At 34.4% G+C, this 18,753-nt stretch overlaps 1 protein-coding gene across 1 annotated transcript in view; it reads right to left on the bottom strand.

Annotated features, from left to right (window-relative positions):
• Nucleotides 1-1,960: 1,960 nt before the first annotated feature.
• LOC136819049 (tetraspanin-3-like) overlaps nucleotides 1,961-18,753 on the bottom strand; it is a 39,983-nt gene continuing 23,190 nt past the window's right edge. The window contains exons 4-6 of the mRNA XM_067075215.1: nucleotides 6,927-7,166; nucleotides 5,868-5,951; nucleotides 1,961-3,153 (exon numbers count right to left, since the gene is read on the bottom strand). Coding sequence (XP_066931316.1) covers nucleotides 3,058-3,153; nucleotides 5,868-5,951; nucleotides 6,927-7,166 — 420 coding nt within the window. The 3' untranslated portion in view covers nucleotides 1,961-3,057. The remainder of the gene's footprint in view (nucleotides 3,154-5,867; nucleotides 5,952-6,926; nucleotides 7,167-18,753) is intronic.

Raw genomic sequence — 18,753 nt, 5'->3', positions numbered from 1 at the left:
ATTCGCTTGGTCTGTATCTGCTATTAACCATCAATTTTATGAAACGTTACCAAAGAATCCAAGGGCGATATCTCTTATGGTTAAGCAGTATCGAAATCGCTATGAATGTAACCAAAATAGCAATCCAATTGACTAAAAAATATGGAGATGTTGCTTTCTACTTAGATACATTCCGAACCGGATTTATTGGGATGCAAATGTTGTTAATACTAATGGCAATGACGATTGATCGTGCAGTTTATGTTTTTCTAAGCTTTCAGTATAAAATGAAGAAGGCTAATAAAGCGACTAACAAAGTCATCTTGTGTGTGCTTTTACTGGCTATCTTAGTCACTGTCACATTGTTTCTGACACAGGACACAAAAACACAACTCAGCCGTACAAAAGTTGTATATTTTTGGCCAATCATGGATGGAATCGTACTTTTAACATTTGTTTTTTGTTACATATCAATGATCAAAACAACATCAGATCGAAGTAAGAAATTATTTGGTGCTGAATCAGAAAGGTTTAGAAATCGAATGCAGAAAGCAACATTGGTCCCAAAACTTATCGTATTCTCATTCATTATATGCTGGTTTAGTTCGGATGTCGTCTATCTAGGATTTGCGTTAGCTGGTAAAGAGGTGCCCACCTGGCTCGTCCATGTTATTAACGTCTTTATATGTACGGCATATACAACTGACGCCGTCTTCTACATATATTTTTGTCGGCCAGTGAGAAGAATGCTAAAATCAAAGATCACTAAATCACAAGCAGAGGCTAGGGTTGGTTATGATACAACTGCAGAATTTTCACAAGTGACAAGCAACAATAATAACAATAATAACAATAACATTGCAGTCATTTCGTAAACCAAATTATAATATTTGGTATCATCTGATGGATGCAGTGTGTCCCAAAAAAATTTTCAAATTGTGAAGAGCATCGACTTTTTTTACATAAATTTGCCAATAGGAAGTTCGTGTATTCTAATATCATGGCGCTTACCAACCATAACTGATCTTGCGCTCGTGATACAACAAAGCCATGGTGTATTAACAACATTACACTTTTTTATATAAGATAAATTTTATAAGAACAATGAGGCTAAAGTTCGCCAAAAAATAAGAACAATTTAAGAACAATACTGAGCCTGAATTTACTCAATTTCAAGCAATTTAAGAGGTTAAAGTAGTAAAGATTGGGTATAACGCCTAAAATACCTCAATTACACCTTATAAATAAGAACAGGATAAGAACAATCTGAGGCTCAAAGTGCCAAAAAAATAAGAACAGCCGAGTCTCAAAATTTTACTGGTTCTTGTAAAAAAGAGTGTACTCATTACCCGTCTGGCATACCTCGCCTGAACTCTCGTTCCAGAGCAAGGTACAAAATTCCTCTCACATTCGTATCAGACTAGAGTATCAAAAACAATGAAACAAAAAAAAATAATTTTAATGTCAAATTGACATAAAATAAAGCGCAACAAACTGGGGAACTGATTAATTTTATTACCAGTGATTTTTGAAATCTATATTCTAATATGTTTCTTATGACATTTAAATGACCTTACCTAGAACTGCAACGTTTTTGCGCTTTGCTTAGGCGGTTTTTGGACATGTCATACGAGATCCAATCATAGATTTGTAAAGCCCGAAGGGCTAGATGGCGTACTTTTGCTAAAAGGTGTGCTGTGGTTAGATAGGAAATCCTACCTAAGTCACATGACATTACAATAGAATTTCAGCGCTTGACCAATCAGAAGCTTCGCGGGTTTTCGAAAACAATAGCAACAGTATTTTTTTCGATATTCACTTGTTTTTGCCTGTGATAGCTTAGAGCACTACATCTAGCCCTTTGGGCTTTATAAATATATGGTTGGATCTCGTGTAACTTACGACATGCCCTTTGCAATTTCAAACATAACGAAAACGAAACTCGGAACTGAAAGAATGAAATAAACAAGCATTAAAAAGATTCTAACTCTAAAAAATAAGTCTTTTACTCGTTATACAATATATATTTTAAAATTTATTTTAACAAACCTTATGCTTCAGAAAATAGTATTTATAAAAGAGATGTAAAGCTGTAAAGTTATTTGTATGTATAATTATAAAAACTTTCTTAAAAATAAAAGATTCTTATATAAAATATGTGACCCCTGTTTTTTTATCCATTAGCGATTTTGTATATTTTGCACTTTTGCGGACGGCGGAAACAATTTGGAATGACCCACAGTTCTGACCCGCAAAATCGAGGACGGTTACAATGCTCGTTTACACTTCCCCAACACCATTCTTGAGGCCCCCCAGCGGACCCTCAATTCACGCAATCACGCAATTTTTTTTCGAAATTCACGCATTCACGCAAATTTTCCTCGAGTTTCACGCAGTAACCCGATTTTTCAGGAAATCGGAAAATTTTCGGGAAAAATCGGGGAAACATTGAAAAATCGGGAAAACTGCACATGATCGCTGGAAAAAAGGGAAAATTCACGTATTCACGCACAAAATAGCCCAGATTCACGCATTCACGCAATCAAAAAGTGGATTTTCACGTTCACGCATTCACGCATTTTTTTTCCAATTTTCACGCATTCACGCAACCGAAAATGCCCATTCACGCAAACTGCTGGGGGGCCCCATTCTTAAGGACGTTGTTCACTTAGCTTCTTTGGTCGCCCACAATGCGCAAAGTTCGAGCGTTTTGGTCGCTGAATGCTTTTATCCTTCTATTGAAAATAAGAAAAAAGTTGCGCGTAAAAAAATCAAAACAAAATGAACTATACATGATGAAAATAAACACAATCTCTCGCTGATTGACTACTTCAAAAAGAACAATAAAAGAGACGCACAGCTTTGCGGACCAAGTTGAATTTTTCAAATTTCAAAAATGCTCATGCCGTTCATTGCGACAAGCCTTGAAGGCTTAATTTATTAAATTTAAGCAATAATCGAGCCGTGCGGGTTGTTCGACGACAAAAAGAGTTAAGTGGACAATGACCTTTATTTAAAATACATCTAGTTCATCAAACCAGCGTGATTATAATGTCAATATTATGCATCTTGTAAGCATTATCTACCAGTTCGATTAGCATGGTCTACCATTCGTATATAGCCATTCTTTTTCAAAACAACAATCAAATACGCAGACATCATTATACCAATCAGCTAAATGTAAAGATTAAATTATATGGTAAAATGTGCATTGTTTTATGTATCTCATCCCGTCATTACCCAAAACAAGAAAATGCTATTTTTGGGTTGGCTTTTAGGGATGTGTATTTCTGCTCTTTGTCTATGATTATTATAGGCTAGGTGAGACCAAATTTGTAATTTAATTAAATTAATTAATTTATTCACGGGTCCGACCAACCCTGTTTTTAGCATAATCGATAAAAAATGTTGAATTTCCAAAGCTGGATAATTGACTTCATAACTTTTTTGTAGATATTTTTAACTGAACTAAAACGAATTAAATATACAACATACAACGGAATCGGAACGAAGGTCGCTCATCGATTAAGGGGAAAAAGAACTGCTTTAAAACGTCACGAATTTGTTAGATCTTGACCTTTCGACCCTAGATCCGACCCTAAAGAAATTCATTTTCATTATGCCGATCGACCGCACCATGTTTTCTGAAGGTCTTCCCGTAGAACATTAAATACACCTCTCTCTCACAGCCCCAGTAAATCTTTTTTCCTCAGTGGGGATAAAAACTCCTATTGAAATCCCAATGGGGATAAAAATTAGATGGGTTTTGAGTGCAATTTTTAAACATTGAATTTCGAATGGGGATGGAATCAAAGTCAATTTCCTAGTGGGCTGAAATTTCAGAGTATTTTCCCACCGGGAACAAAATTTTTAACAAACTTTCCAGTGGGGCTGTAGTTTAGCAAGCTAGACGACTAATTTATACATAGTAGAAATAAAGCAAAAAGTAATGAATGGAACAATTTTATACAAACTAAATCCCGTATTATCGACCGCCGAAGGCGGTTAATTTTCCGAGCTGTATACGGGTAAAAAAGTTGGATTCAAAATTTGTCACAACTGTGCTATCCTTTTGAATATTTTAAAATTTGACTCGCCCATTCTGCACGTTTTGCAAAATTTTGTCGGTTAAAGGTTTGAGCAGCTGAGACAAATTTGAGATATTTGTAGAATCGCTGGTTTTCTGAAACGTGTGGCGTTTTACTACGGAGATAAAAAAAGCATTTTTTCGGGGATAACGATGTTAATCATGAATAGATGAAAAACATGCGGTGGCGCCCCGCTAGGGAGATAAATGTTAAGTAAATAAAAACTTTAAGTATTTATCAGCTTCTGATTCAAACCACAAGTGATTAAACAACTGAAAATATACTAGCTGTCAAAATCACTGCCTTCCTCAAGCAACATAACAAATCTGTCACAGTAATTTAGCTTACAAAAATCCGAAAACAGGCGCAGAGATGCTTAGGTTCAAAGCTTAATAAGGCTGAAAAATGCTTGATTGGATGCTTAAAATAGTGAAAACTCGCAAAATTCCAGCCAAAATCAGGAAAAAAACATTATTCGTAGGCTCAAGTAATGTTTGCCATATGCTTAATTTTTCCCCATATCTGAGCCTAGATATGCTTATAAGTGCAATGCTTATAAAAAATATCCATATTTTCAAGTTAAATCACGCAAACGAGAGTGTCGAAGTGGATCATTGTCTAAACCGATGAATTCTTCATCAAGTTTAAGGCGGTCGTTATCCAGTGATGTGAGCACTGTTCTAGTTATTATTATTATTATTAGTATTGGTATTATTAGTATTACACGCCATTATAAAGCCTATAAACGACTCCAGTCTAGTGGGGCTGGGGTAAATGTGATAAGAACGGGAGTCATGAACGACATTGTATACAAAGGTTTCGTTATGACATTTGAACATTCTAAACATGATTTATTAAAGCAGGGGGGAGGGGGGTCGGTACTAAAATCTCAGACATATATGAGTACTAAAAGGGCCTTCGAGAATTTTTTGCATACCATCAATTCATTTTAGAGAAGTGGTATTTTTTATAGAAAATCCTACCTTGGTCACGTGACATTACAATAGAATTTCAGCACTTGACCAGTCAGAAGCTTGGCGGGTTTTCGAAAAACAATAGCAAAAATACTTTTTCGCGATATTCACTTTTTTCTTGCTTGGAAAAACTTAAAGCTTAAAGCACACTATCTACCCCTTCTGGCTTTACTGAAACTGTGCGCAAAAACATTTGAGTCTAGTTTACCAGGACTGCGGGAGACGTCAAAATGCTTGTCTCTGTAAAAAGAACCAATGCGAGAATTCCTGTATACCTCATTAGTTTCCTCGAATTTTAACCATTTCCGTGCCCATGTCAAGTCAGTGACAGGCCCATGTCAAGTATATTTGGCATTGCAAAATGTTTTTTAGAATCAATTGATGCACAGCTGCACAAAAAAACTTGGCAAAAACTTAGAAATCCATATCCAGTATATTTGACATTGCGGAAATTTTTCGACAGGCCCATATGTCAAGTATATTTGAAATTGTGGAAATTTTTTGACAGGCCCATGTCAAGTATATTTGACATTGCAAAATGTTTTTTAGGACCAATTGAGCAGCCACACAAAAAAACTTGGCAACAATTTAGAAATTCATGTCCAGTATATGACATTTAGCCGGGCGGCTACCACCTGGCGAGGACAAATATACAAGCCATCGGCTGCTCAAAATACTATTTTCATTTTCTCCCGCCGAGAACAACTACATCGCCTCGAAAGTCTTTGTCAATTTTTTTCACTTTTTTTCCCCGTGGGCACGGAGAGGGTTAAGGGGTTGGTTGATCCACATTTTTCTATTGAACTGATTGTACAAGCGAACTTACCTGGAAGACAGCAAAACTAATGACGATTCCAGTGATATAGCGTAATATACGATGAAAATTCTCTAATACTTGTGTGTAGCATCCCTGAAAATAAGAAGTGGACACTCTTTAATTCGAACCTCTATAAATCAAATGTCTCCTAAGTTTTATAGTCCCTTAATCGTTGTTATAAATATCTCTTTAAATCTTTTTGTCTGACTATTTTTGAGAAAGTCGAGGTTTAAAGCCAAAAAACAATATAATTTTGACATAGAGAACCCATATGTAGAGATTTCTAATTGTCAAATCTCATTATGGAAAAAACCATAGGCTGAATTATTTGGCGGCGGCTTTACTCAGGACTACAGAGGTTTTTAGGCCATAAATCTTAAACCACCTGATTAACCCTCTAACTATTAAAATAAATTTAGAAATAAAAGTTCATTTGATTTCAAATATGGGGTTGTTAGATAAAATGAAAATGCTTGTACGATTAAAAAGAAGCTTTTTAATTGCTTTTGCATTCCAAAAAATAAAAAACCTCTAAAAGGGATACATAAACAATAAATTTGCAATCAAGTCTCTTAAGCGATCCCGAAAATTCGAAATATCAGAAATAAACTCCCTCTTAGGATCATAAATTCTTGTAATTTGGATTAAAGTTTGAGCATTGTGCTGAACATTTTGTGGAAATAGTCTCTCAAAGGGTCGTAAAAAGATAAAATTTTTGACATTCAGCTCTAATTTAAACAGCCGACTTTCTACCCCATCTATTCTAATTGTTAGATTATGCAAAAAGTGGGCACAAAGTTGGCAGTTGAAATCTTTGCTTCAAAAAATTTGAAAGAAGACATTGGATGGACGTCAAAAGAAGACAATGCATTGACTTCAAACCACCAACTTTATGCCTACTTCACTTCACAATTAGAATAGGCAGAGCAAAAAGTGGGCCGTCTAAACTAGAGCTAAGTCTCTGAAGGTTCGACTTTCGAATTTTGACTTGGATATTCCCGACATATATCTTAGTTGCCTTACTAGTTTACTAACCTAGTAAGGTAAGAATAGTTATTAAACATTTACTTTTTTAAAGATATTTTTCTCGTATTGACTGCAATCCGTGCCAGTGTCATGAACACAACAAGATGTTGGTATTTGATGGTGGGGAAATGTCGAATTTTTCGTATTCCAATCACTAGAACTGTCAACACCACAACATTTCAAATGTCTTTGCATGTAATCAAACGCACTCTGTGTTGTCAGTTTTTTGTCATAATAAGCATCAAATGATTTCTTTAAGTTTGTGTGTAAATCGTTGTCGATCTAAAATGGTCAAAGAATAACTTTTAGCAGGTTGTACCTTCAAAATCACCTAGTCTCTGCCCAAATCTTTATTGGCGTAGGCGAATAACTATAACTATTAAATCTAGAGTTAAAAAAACTTTTTTTCGTCTTTAAAATGTTTCTACCAATTAAAATTTTTCAACTCAGAGACCTTTCATATGGCAGTGGGCTGGACCGGTTAGCCGGGCTGAGCACTGGCCTCTATATATCCCTGGACCAAGCTATATCCGCCATCTTTGATTGAAACTTTTTTTGAAACGTTACCCGTAAAGAAGCCATTGCAGTGTTAAAAATTAACGTCTAACGGCGCTACATTATCAAAAGTTTTTCGAGGGAAAGTAGATCTAGCACTCTCGATGCATTGACACCGCTCTTGAGTAGTGCCGCCATTAGGGTACCACTTTTCAAAAAACTCCTATCAAAGATTTTGTTTGGCCGGGATTGAGAAACTTGGTTCAGGGTATATATGTCAGTGGGGCTGAGCCACTCAGGTGAAATATAATTTCTTTGTGTTCACCTTTTTTTGACGTCATGTGATCAAATTATAGTGTCTTCATTTGTCAAAAGAGTAACAATGTAACGTCTTCACAGACTTTTTTCCATCCTACTGGTGGACGGGCCCGCTCATATGGGAAATTTTCATTCTATCTAAAGGGCCGATTATATATGAAAGTGGGCTAGCCTGGAGAGCCGTTTGACACAAATTTAGTTTTGCTGAACACTTGCAAAATGTCAAGTCAATCGGCTAGACAAAAGTTGTTAAAAATATTGCTTTGTCCTTCCCAACCTTGAAATGTTCTTAAAAGTGTTCTTATTTTCAGTTGAGTATTTTGATCTAACATCCTAAATACTTTAGAGTCTTATATATTTTGCTCTTCTAATAAACGTATATACGCTGTAGATTTAGAACTTGCATATGTTAAACTTTTTGTAAAAGAAATTTCGGTGAATTTCAGTGTCCATACTTGCTTTGTTTCTAGAATTTTAATACTCTTAACATAGCGCACCTATTCTCATAAAAAAGGCTTAGAATCAGCAATTTCTTGGCCATTCCTGACATCTGAAGCTGTTACTTTTCTAGATCTTTTCTTTGGTTTTTGTCAAAATTGACCTCCTTATATTCTTATAACATTGTTCGTACAGTATGTGGCCCCAAAAACGTCGATCAAATTTAAAATTTCTCTCAAATCTAGAGGAAAAGAGGTTTTACAAAAATTTTTGCTGCATAAAAAACTTTGACATCTCTACTTTATTTCCTGGAAGTTCTTTTTAAAATTTTCAATTTCAACAGTATTTTTCAATCGCTTAAAGATAGGTAGCTTTTTTTTCTAATGGCCCCCAAAACGGAGGTTTGCAATTCTTTACGATATGAATACAAAATTTTGATCATAGTTTGGAAATGGTGATTTAGAGGCTTTTGGGCATAAATTAGTTTGATAAAATTTTTACAGTATACCCCTGGTTGTCAAAACGCAGGTTTGGGGCCCCCAAAAGGTAGGTGTAGTTAAAATCAAATTATTAAGCCCAGTGGTAATAGGGGGAGAAACTATAAACATTGATGTAAAATTTATGATTTTTATAAAATATTCAAAATGGCAACTTTGATTTAACAACGTCTTAATCAAGTTTCTGAAAGCCAATCTCTTTTGAAAATAGTTCCATTCATGTATGGAATATACTGTGAAGATTTTAGAAAAACAGCTTAACTGAAACTGAAAATATTAAGCTTTAAAGTTATTTCCTCCTATATTTTGCAAAAAAATGGCAGAATTTGCCGTTTTTGCTGATTCAGCGAAATTTTTTATATACAATGTTAATTTTTTGTTATAAACTATTAACTCAAGCTGATAGGAATGGAATTCCAAGATTTTTTGCTGTTTCTCATATTTAGAATTTTCGGTTTTATCAATGCTGATTCTAGGGCCCCAAAATACGGGCTGACTTTTAACCCTATTATTATCAGGCTTTTTCGGATTTTGTATTCTCAAGGGGGGGTGTTTTCCACCAGCCTTGCATAGCTTTTGATCTAGAAAAGATGTGGACATGAAATTTGACAGAAATGTTCTCTATCATAAAAGGAGTTCATAGAAAAAAATTTGGGTTGATGACGTCATCATAAAAGTGATGACGTCATCACAAAGTTTCACAATTATCGCTGACCAATGAAAAAGTACTATTCAATAAAATAGCAATTAAAGTTAAACGAATGGAGATTTTTCAATTCTGTTTTGAATTTCTAAAAGCCAAAAAGAATATCTTTAACATATTTGCCGGTTTTTTACGTACTAATAAAATTGACGTTTAAAATCTATGCAGAAAACGAGTAAGTTTTTTCAAAAAACAATGACGTCATTTTTGATGACGTCAGCAGTTTCTGAAAATTTTTAAAATATTTTTTAAAATTTATTATTGATACCTAAAACCTGTCAAAATTTGAAGTCAGTTGGATGCCTAGATCAAAAGGTATGCTAAATTTAAGATTTTGGGATTTTACAGGGTTTTAGCTGGATTATATGATATGCCTGCACAAAAAAGTCATAAAACCTGATCTGGTCGGTGTGTAAAATTGTAAAATTTGGTATATATGCTGCTAATAGGATTATATTAAAAGTCAAAAACTTTCAGAGTGTTAAAATTTTTTTTCAGTGAGCTATTAGCAAAAGAGTGCCAGCCTGGTGGAAAACACCCCCCCTGATAAAAATAGGGTTAAGATGCTATATCTCTTACCCATCATCTAAAGTCACAGATGTATCTGCATTTTCTGAAAGGCATTAGGTGTAGAAAGTTTCATATACCCCATTTTCATAACTTATTTTCAGACGCAAACATGTTATTTTGAATCTATCTCAAACCATCAAAAACATACTCATTTTTAAGTATGACCATCATTCTTTCAAAATAAACAAAAATCGTCTAATTCTGATAAATCTGCAGGTCAGAATCCTCATTTTAATGACGACCTACGTTTTGGGGGCCGTCTCAGTTTTGGGGCCCACATACTGTACAAAAAACAAACTACTTATGATAATACAATTTAAAAAGAGACCTGTACAAAAATCTTTATCCTATTAAAATGATTCCTTTTAACCCATTAAGTGCTACTAGCATCAAGCTAAAAGTGGCAAATGTTTCTTAATTGGATCTTGTAGGCGTAATTTTAATCCAAAGAATTTTAGAAATCTTAATTGCGGAGTGATGGTATTTATGATGGATTAATTGTTTTGAAAATGGTTAACTTATAACTTAACTAGAAACTATCGACTATCACAGGGGCCGCAGCTCCACTTTGAAAATGATAGGACCACAGTGTACTGGCTAAGGAGGCGCCACTGGTTGGGTTTTTTCAGCAAAAACAGGTCTGTTTTAAGGTTATTAAACAAAATTTGGCTTGATTGTTAAATTTCTTTTTGCTTTGAAAAAATGCCAAGGTCCTACTCCCCCCCGCTGCCGCAGCGCCTGTATCGTTTGACAGGGTTAGATTATCCAAAGATTTATTATACACTGGATAAACGACTCATAAAACGATGGAGAGCGATCATTGTATTTCCTTTGTTTCAGAAAACAATTGATGTTCTAGCTTTGTCCGCAAAGGACAACTGTCATGGCGGCTCGAAGATGTCTGATTTTTAAAAATGTTTATCTGTCTTATTTTAAAAACTTTCTCTAGCTCTTTCTTTTTGTACATTTGCAGAAAAAAAAGTTTGAAAGTAATAGTCCGGGAGCCAAACCCAAAAAATGGCATTTTGCTTAACCCAAGATTCTACAGGATAAACTATATATTTTTGGAATCCTCAAATATCCTAGTTTTGGAAATGATCGGTCCCCAAAGCTAACTCCTGGTCAATTTTTCATACTGGGCCCAAGTTTAGGGGGTACTTTTCACCCTTTGTAAGGATTTGTTAAGGAAAATGCCATTCCAGGGATGATATAATTTGCTGTATCTAGTCAATGAGTTGACCAATTACTTTGAAACTTTGCAAAAAGTTTCAAGGTAGGCTGATGATTATTTTCGGCAAAAGATTTTTGTGAAAAATTATTTTTATAGGTTTGCCTGGGGAAAAAAAGGGAAAATTTGGGTATTTTAACTAATTTTTGACCCTTTTTAAGTCTGGGACCTACCCAAACAACTTTTAATGAGACACAAACTAGGTGTTATGATAGACTTTGATGCAATACATCAGAAAAATTTCAAACAGACAGTATTTAGTATCATTTCAGGGCTGCAGGGGGTAAAATTGCCAATTTTTGTGGGTTTTTACCTTATTTGAGCCATTTTCACCATTAATCTAGGTTAAAACGTTATCAAAAATAGTTTTAACTTCATTTTCGTGTAATATATCCTGAAAAATTACAATGCTGACTTAAAACTAACAAAACCAGGGTGCAAATAGACAAAACAGGGGGTAAAAATGCCCATTTTAGGCGATTTTTATCGTTTTTGGACCTATTTCACCCATAAAGCGGTTTTATGGTGTACCGATTTTATTTCTGACCACTGAAACAAGGATAATTTTGTAGTAGGAGCAATGGGAAAGTTATTTGTGGTTTTCATTGTCTGTAATCAGGGTCACTGTGGGCAAATCAGGGGGTAAATACACCACTTCTTGGTAGTTGTTGCCTGAATTCGGATGTTTTTATTGTATGGTAGCCTCAAATTTATGAAACTTTGAGATGGAAACCAGTTATATACCCTTCAGTCATTTCTTAGTACTTTTGTTGACAACCTACACAAAATAATGACGGATTTAACTTAAGTTATGCCCAAATGATAACATTTATTTGACGTAATTTTGTCAGTTTTTGCTTTGAGATTCCACTATATCAGGCACGACGCAACGGGTACGGCAGGTACGGCGGCCACCGTACCAGATTTTCACAAAAATACCCGAAGTTTTCCTCTTCGTCGGTAAGATCGCTATAAAATCGCTTAAATTTCCTCATTCGCCGTACCAGATATAAAAAGCTTCCGTCGTGCCTGCTATATTGCTATTCAGAGCTTCCCAAAATGGTCCCTGTACTGTTTTTTAAGTAGAATAGTTATTTGGAGCCTAATAATTTGTAAAATATTGTTAACTTGGGTAGAAATGAAAGTGTTGTGTCATTGTTAAGGCCTGTTTTGATGAAAAATTTCTAAACGTTTTGTGTAAACAAAACTAACGGTCCCCTGCATACTCATAATGTACTACATACTCATAATTCGACTGATCATTTTTGCCGTTTTACTGACCTTTTATTAGTAGCTAGTCTCAAGATAATAATTCTACAAGTAGCTGGGACCATTTTGGGAAGCTCTGAATAGCAATATAGTGGAATCTCAAAGCAAAAACTGACAAAATTACGTCAAATAAATGTTATCATTTGGGCATAACTTAAGTTAAATCCGTCATTATTTTGTGTAGTTGTCAACAAAAGTACTAAGAAATGACTGAAGGGTATATAACTGGTTTCCATCTCAAAGTTTCATAAATTTGAGGCTACCATACAATAAAAACATCCGAATTCAGGCAACAACTACCAAGAAGTGGTGCATTTACCCCCTGATTTGCCCACAGTGACCCTGATTACAGACAATGAAAACCACAAATAACTTTCCCATTGCTTCTACTACAAAATTATCCTTGTTTCAGTGGTCAGAAATAAAATTGGTACACCATAAAACCGCTTTATGGGTGAAATAGGTCCAAAAACGATAAAAATCGCCTAAAATGGGCATTTTTACCCCCTGGTTTGTCCATTTGCACCCTGGTTTTGTTAGTTTTAAGTCAGCATTGTAATCTTTCAGGATATATTACACGAAAATGAAGTTAAAACTATTTTTGATAACGTTTTAACCTAGATTAATGGTGAAAATTGCTCAAATAAGGTAAAAACCCATAAAAATTGGCAATTTTACCCCCTGCAGCCCTGAAATGATACTAAATACTGTCTGTTTGAAATTTTTCTGATGTATTGCATCAAAGTCTATCATAACACCTAGTTTGTGTCTCATTAAAAGTTGTTTGGGTAGGTCCCAGACTTAAAAAGGGTCAAAATTTAGTTAAAATACCCAAATTTTCCCTTTTTTTCCCCAGGCAAACCTATAAAAATAATTTTTCACAAAAATCTTTTGCCGAAAATAATCATCAGCCTACCTTGAAACTTTTTGCAAAGTTTCAAAGTAATTGGTCAACTCATTGACTAGATACAGCAAATTATATGATCCCTGGAATGGCATTTTCCTTAACAAATCCTTACAAAGGGTAAAAAGTACCCCTAAACTCGGGCCCAGTATGAAAAATTGTCCAGGAGTTAGCTTTGGGGACCGACCATTTCCAAAACTAGGATAGTTGAGGATTCCAAAAATGTATAGTTTATCCTGTAGAATCTTGGGTTAAGCAAAAGTGCTTATTTAAGGAGATATAGGATTTGGCTCCCGGACTATAAGGCTAGTATTCCAAGCCAGATACATTTGTGAAATCTTATGTGTGAAAAACATCATTAGACAAGAAATCCAGCCAAAATGCTTATAGTGACACAAAATTTTGAATTGGAAATATCTTTCCAAGACTGTTCCCAGAAGAGCTGAAAATAACATACATAAGACTTGAGTTTCTTGGCTCCACTGTGGTATGAAAATCCTTTGGAGGCACGTGGTGGCAAGGTGGTTTTTTTGAGGTTGAAGTTTGAAAATTTCCGGTGTCAACATTAAGTTTCTTATATACAACACGTCTTTTGCATCTTTCTCACAGCTTGAAACGTCATAACGACTTATAATTATCAATTAAGTGGAAGAATTCGACTCTCACAGGAAAGTTGTAAGTCTCTTTTGGGAATTTGATAAGTGATTTTCGATAAGAAATGCAATAAAAATGCTTCGAAAAAACATTTAACGAGGGAAGGAGAGTGAACAATAATATCATTACTGCGGACATAGCTAGTACACGAGAAATCGGCAAAAATCTGTTACTTGTATATCCAGTGTATAATAAATCCTTGGATTATCTAACCTTATGAGATAGTGAAAAAATCAGCAAATTTTAGACCTCGATCTAGGGCAACCTGGTTGTGTAAATGAAATGTGTATTAAAAGTTATATCGGCCTTTTATGGATTAAAAGATCTGCATCTCACTCATTAATACAGATTTATAATCTGTTCATTAAAATCTTCTTTATCGTTAATTACTTTCAAGTAACCATTTATTTCTATTACATCAAAAGCAATCAATATGAAATGCTTGTAATTAACCATCATTTAGTGAACGGATTAACAATTAGTTGTTTTTGTTGAGCTAATGCTTAAATTTATTGCATTGTAATTTATATTTAGAAGACCCTTTTTTTAATAAGAACCAGTAAATTTTTAGGCTGAGACATGGCTGTTTTTGAAGTTCTGTTCTTATTATAATCATTTTTTGCTTTGGTCGTGACCAACAAAACTTTGTAACTTGGGTCATTTAAAGAGGCTGGTGATATCTAGCAGTTCGGGCTTTATAAAATTTATGGTTTGATCGCCATCAAACATCTTATGAGATTGACGTCACTTTCAAGTTGGCTTCAATGTTGAATGCATTACCACATGAACACGAGTATACGTTATTTTTCAAATGTAGCATTAGCCTATTACAATCAAATAACTCCGGAGGCTTTCCCGGCACGCTATAAAACAAATCTAGATTGCCCTATTATTTTTTTTATATATAAATAAATCAATTAGTCATAGAAAATTTTCAAAATTATTGACGAATATTTGTCAATGCCTCAGTGACACCGACATCATAAATCGCCGAAGAGAAGTTTTGTGTGGTTCTACTACCACGAAAACACGTATGTATTGCTCTAATGAGCATAAAGTTCAGTTTGCGAAAAAAAGCACGAAACAGTCTCTGAAGATCGTAATCGTTCTTTGTTTGAAATCATATCTGAGAGTCTCTTAATAAATTTTAGACATTCTCGACATTTGCATAATCATGTTGGATGAATATTTTTGACGTTTTTGTGAAAATGACTTTTCAATCAAATGAATTTTTCCTCGTTACTTTCATCCAACAATTCGTCCAAAAAAAGAATTTGAAATGTTGGATGAAATGTTGGTTGCATCTGCGCCAGACTTTAACAAAACTAACTCGAATAAATCGACTGGAAATGACGTCAAAACGCGACTTTGATAGAATCTATGATATATGTTGAGAAATCGACTAAATTTTGTAAAATGTTTGGGGTCAGTTTTTCAGTCCTAAAATAGTTTGCAAGGCCTTAGTAGCAACCCCCCTCACAAAACTCTTTAAATACTTCATTCTGTGAAATAAGCCAGGCTTGGTTGCATCACATAAAAGGTGTCACCCTTAAGTGGATTAAATTTCGCGTGGATTAATTTTCGCGGTTTTCGCGATTTTTGGCCGTTTTCGCGAAATTTTGTCCACGCGAAATATTTAAAATCTAAAAATTGGCCAAAACCTCTAGGAAAATGAAAGAAATCGGGTGAAAAAGAGGCTGATTCGCGAAATTTTGTCCACGCGAATTTTTTAGATTCTTGATTCGCGAAAAAAAGTCCACGCGAAAATTTATCCACTTAAGGTACGTAAAAACTTTTTTGACGATGTTGGGATGCGGCTAGGTACTTTTTAATTCTCACCAAGAAATGAGCATTTGAATTAAATTTTTTATTTTTGTTATTGTTTTTGTAAAACTTTTTTTTAAATGTCCTAAATTACAAAGTTTTGTTGGGTCACGACCAAAGCAACCAAGCAACATGCTGAATGAACCTACCTGAGATAGATAGTCGGAAACATGCTGAATGAATTGATGTTCGAACGAAAAAGAAAAGATAGCAGCATAGAATATAGATACTTAAGCTTGAAAAACACGATGAAGCTTGTTTCACACTGGCTTTTCGATGTTTTAGAGCTAAGGAACCATGTTAAGTTTTGGGCACAAAAAGTCTAAAAACCCCATTTTTAGGCACTTTATGGCCTAAATTTCCAAAAAAATCTTTTTGAAAATTGGGCTCTATCAGATTTTAAACAATACAACTTTGCATCATTGTGCCAAAAATCATAAAAAAATACCAAGACAATCGCGAGAAATGCTCATTTTACCTAAAAATGACAAAAGGGATTTTCTCCAAATAAGAAAATCTGATTTCTACGGCCAATTAATTTTGTGGAAAAAACGACTGAATCAACTTTTTAGAGAACCTTTCCCTTTATCTTTAGCCAAAAAATCAAAAATAATGAAAAAACTAATGAAGCAGTTTTACACAAAATCCAAAAGACCCTATTTTCAGGCACATTTTGGCCCAAATTTACCCGAATTTTTTTTTCGAAAATCGAGCTTCGTCCCTTTTTGGGAACTGTCGTTTGGCATCACTATGCGAGAAATCAGGTTTTGGCCAAAATTCAGTATAGTGTTCTTATAAAAAAGCGTGTAAGACAAGGCACGGATGTTACTCTAAGTAGACGCCAAAAGAAAATGGGCTTTACTTTTGAAACTATAACTGTAAATCACTCCCTTGACACATTTGTTAGCATTTGAAGAAGGAATTTTGTCTCAGATCAGATGAGAAGTCAAATATTGATGTAGGGCTAATGCCATTCCTTCCCAGCCGGCACACAACGTCAAAACAACGTCCATTTGACATTCATAACGTCCAAATAACGTTATTTTAACGTTAAAACAACGTTGTGTGCCAGCTGGGTTTTGAAAGCAAATTCAGCTCTATGTGTTCGTTTTGCTGCGGTGGCACTTTAATGAAAGTTATGGCTTGTTTTAGTTATTGTTGTTGTAAAACTTTTTTAAATGTCCTGAATTACAAAGTTTAAAGCATAAAAGTCCATTTAAAGTAATTATTCAACATGAGTAAAGTCCCTTGCTGAAAGTTAATTGCTATATAATTATTTGTCGTGGTTCAAATTTAAATTAGAAAAAGATAATTACCATGCATATTAATCAGTACAGATTTTGCAACGACTTGATTTGATTAAAGCTGGAGGGAGAGAAAACTTTCCTTAATTGACGAGAAGAGCAGCAAGTCGAGAGGAACAGAACTTCGATGAGCAAACAAAAAATTGATGATGAATTTAAAGGCACTATTATTCTGGATAACTTCGTTGCAATTGGTTAGAACAGAAGAAATTTTTGGTAACATGAAACAAGATTTTTTCGCATGTGATAGAATAAAGAATGTTACGATTGTTCCTTTTATAGAGGGAGATATTTTGTTAGTCTACAGCTTTAGAGTGCCACAACTGACATATCTTATTAAATCGTTGTTAGATACTCCTTGTACTACAGTTTGGGTTTACTCGCCATTGGAAAATAGACCAATTACACAGAACAAAGACAATTCAAACAATTTTTTAGAGACAAAGACTCAAGCAATGAATCGACCTGATACAAAAGTACTTATCGATTTTCTAAATGAGGTTAAAAAATTAGCTGTTGAAGAAAACCAACAAACATTATTGTTTATTAGTCCTTACAATTACCATGACTTACCTGAGCAAGAAATATCACTAATTGTATATTTTTTGAAGGAGTGGACGGAGTATATGAGCGTGGTAATGTGGTGCCATTATGAAAACGAAATATGTAGTCAATCTGAAAAGTTCATACCTCTACCAAAAATAATATATGATGTTAGCTCAAAAGTTTTCATTCCACACGTGCACAAGGTCTTACTTGATGTCATAATCGATAAAGATTATGACCGATTCAAAGAATATGATGATTTTGATTGCCGAAATAAAGCCCGAAAACTTCATCTATTGTTTACTCCAATGACGGACTCCAAACAAAACATGGTTAAATTTTTCCAATTTAAATTCAAAGTGCGTGTTGATGTCTTCTGGAGATTAAGAATGGTTCTTATTAGCACTTATTATAAATACTTTGATCATTATCGTGATCGATATTTAAACGAAGCGAAAGCAATTCTTATGAAAGCTAATGGTGACGACATCATAAACATAATTATAAAACTTAAAAGGAAAAGTGTTCATATTCCAGAAGAGCTGAAACCTTTAAGCAAATGGGTGATAGTGAATGTGGACGATTCAATCCATGATTCGCCGAGACTTGAAAAAGACGGAACAATAACTATATGGGAGGAAGATTTAACAAGTCCCTTATTGTATCATATGTTGATTAAGAAATTCAAAGAGTTGATTTGTTAAGTCATTTATCATCACTCCAGATCTTATAAAAATTATATTTTATAAAAGTAAATCATTTTTGGTGACGAAGCCAAAAATAGAAAGGTTACCAAACTGGAGATAATTTAGGAGAGTTTGAATGATTTCAAAAGGAGAGTAAGTCCAGGTGGAGTAAATCATTAAAGTAAATCATGACTACACGTTTTTTATAAGAACAAACTATATAAGAACACAAGGCTTCGATGGCCAAAATATTAAGAACATTTTAAGGCTTTGAAGACACTCATTTGGGGCTCTCATTAACCTTTTAATGACCAATGACAAGAAATCTCGGAGATGCCGGAGAAGGTATATCTAATGTTAAGATATCTGTGAACTAAAGGCCTTAACAAAATCATATACTGTATTGTATTTTAATTATAATATTTACATATTT

Source organism: Clytia hemisphaerica, unplaced genomic scaffold (assembly GCF_902728285.1).
Source record: "Clytia hemisphaerica strain Z4C2 unplaced genomic scaffold, Clytia hemisphaerica genome assembly, whole genome shotgun sequence".
Taxonomy (NCBI): Eukaryota; Metazoa; Cnidaria; class Hydrozoa; order Leptothecata; family Clytiidae; genus Clytia; species Clytia hemisphaerica.
This window is presented reverse-complemented; position numbering and strand designations above follow the sequence as displayed.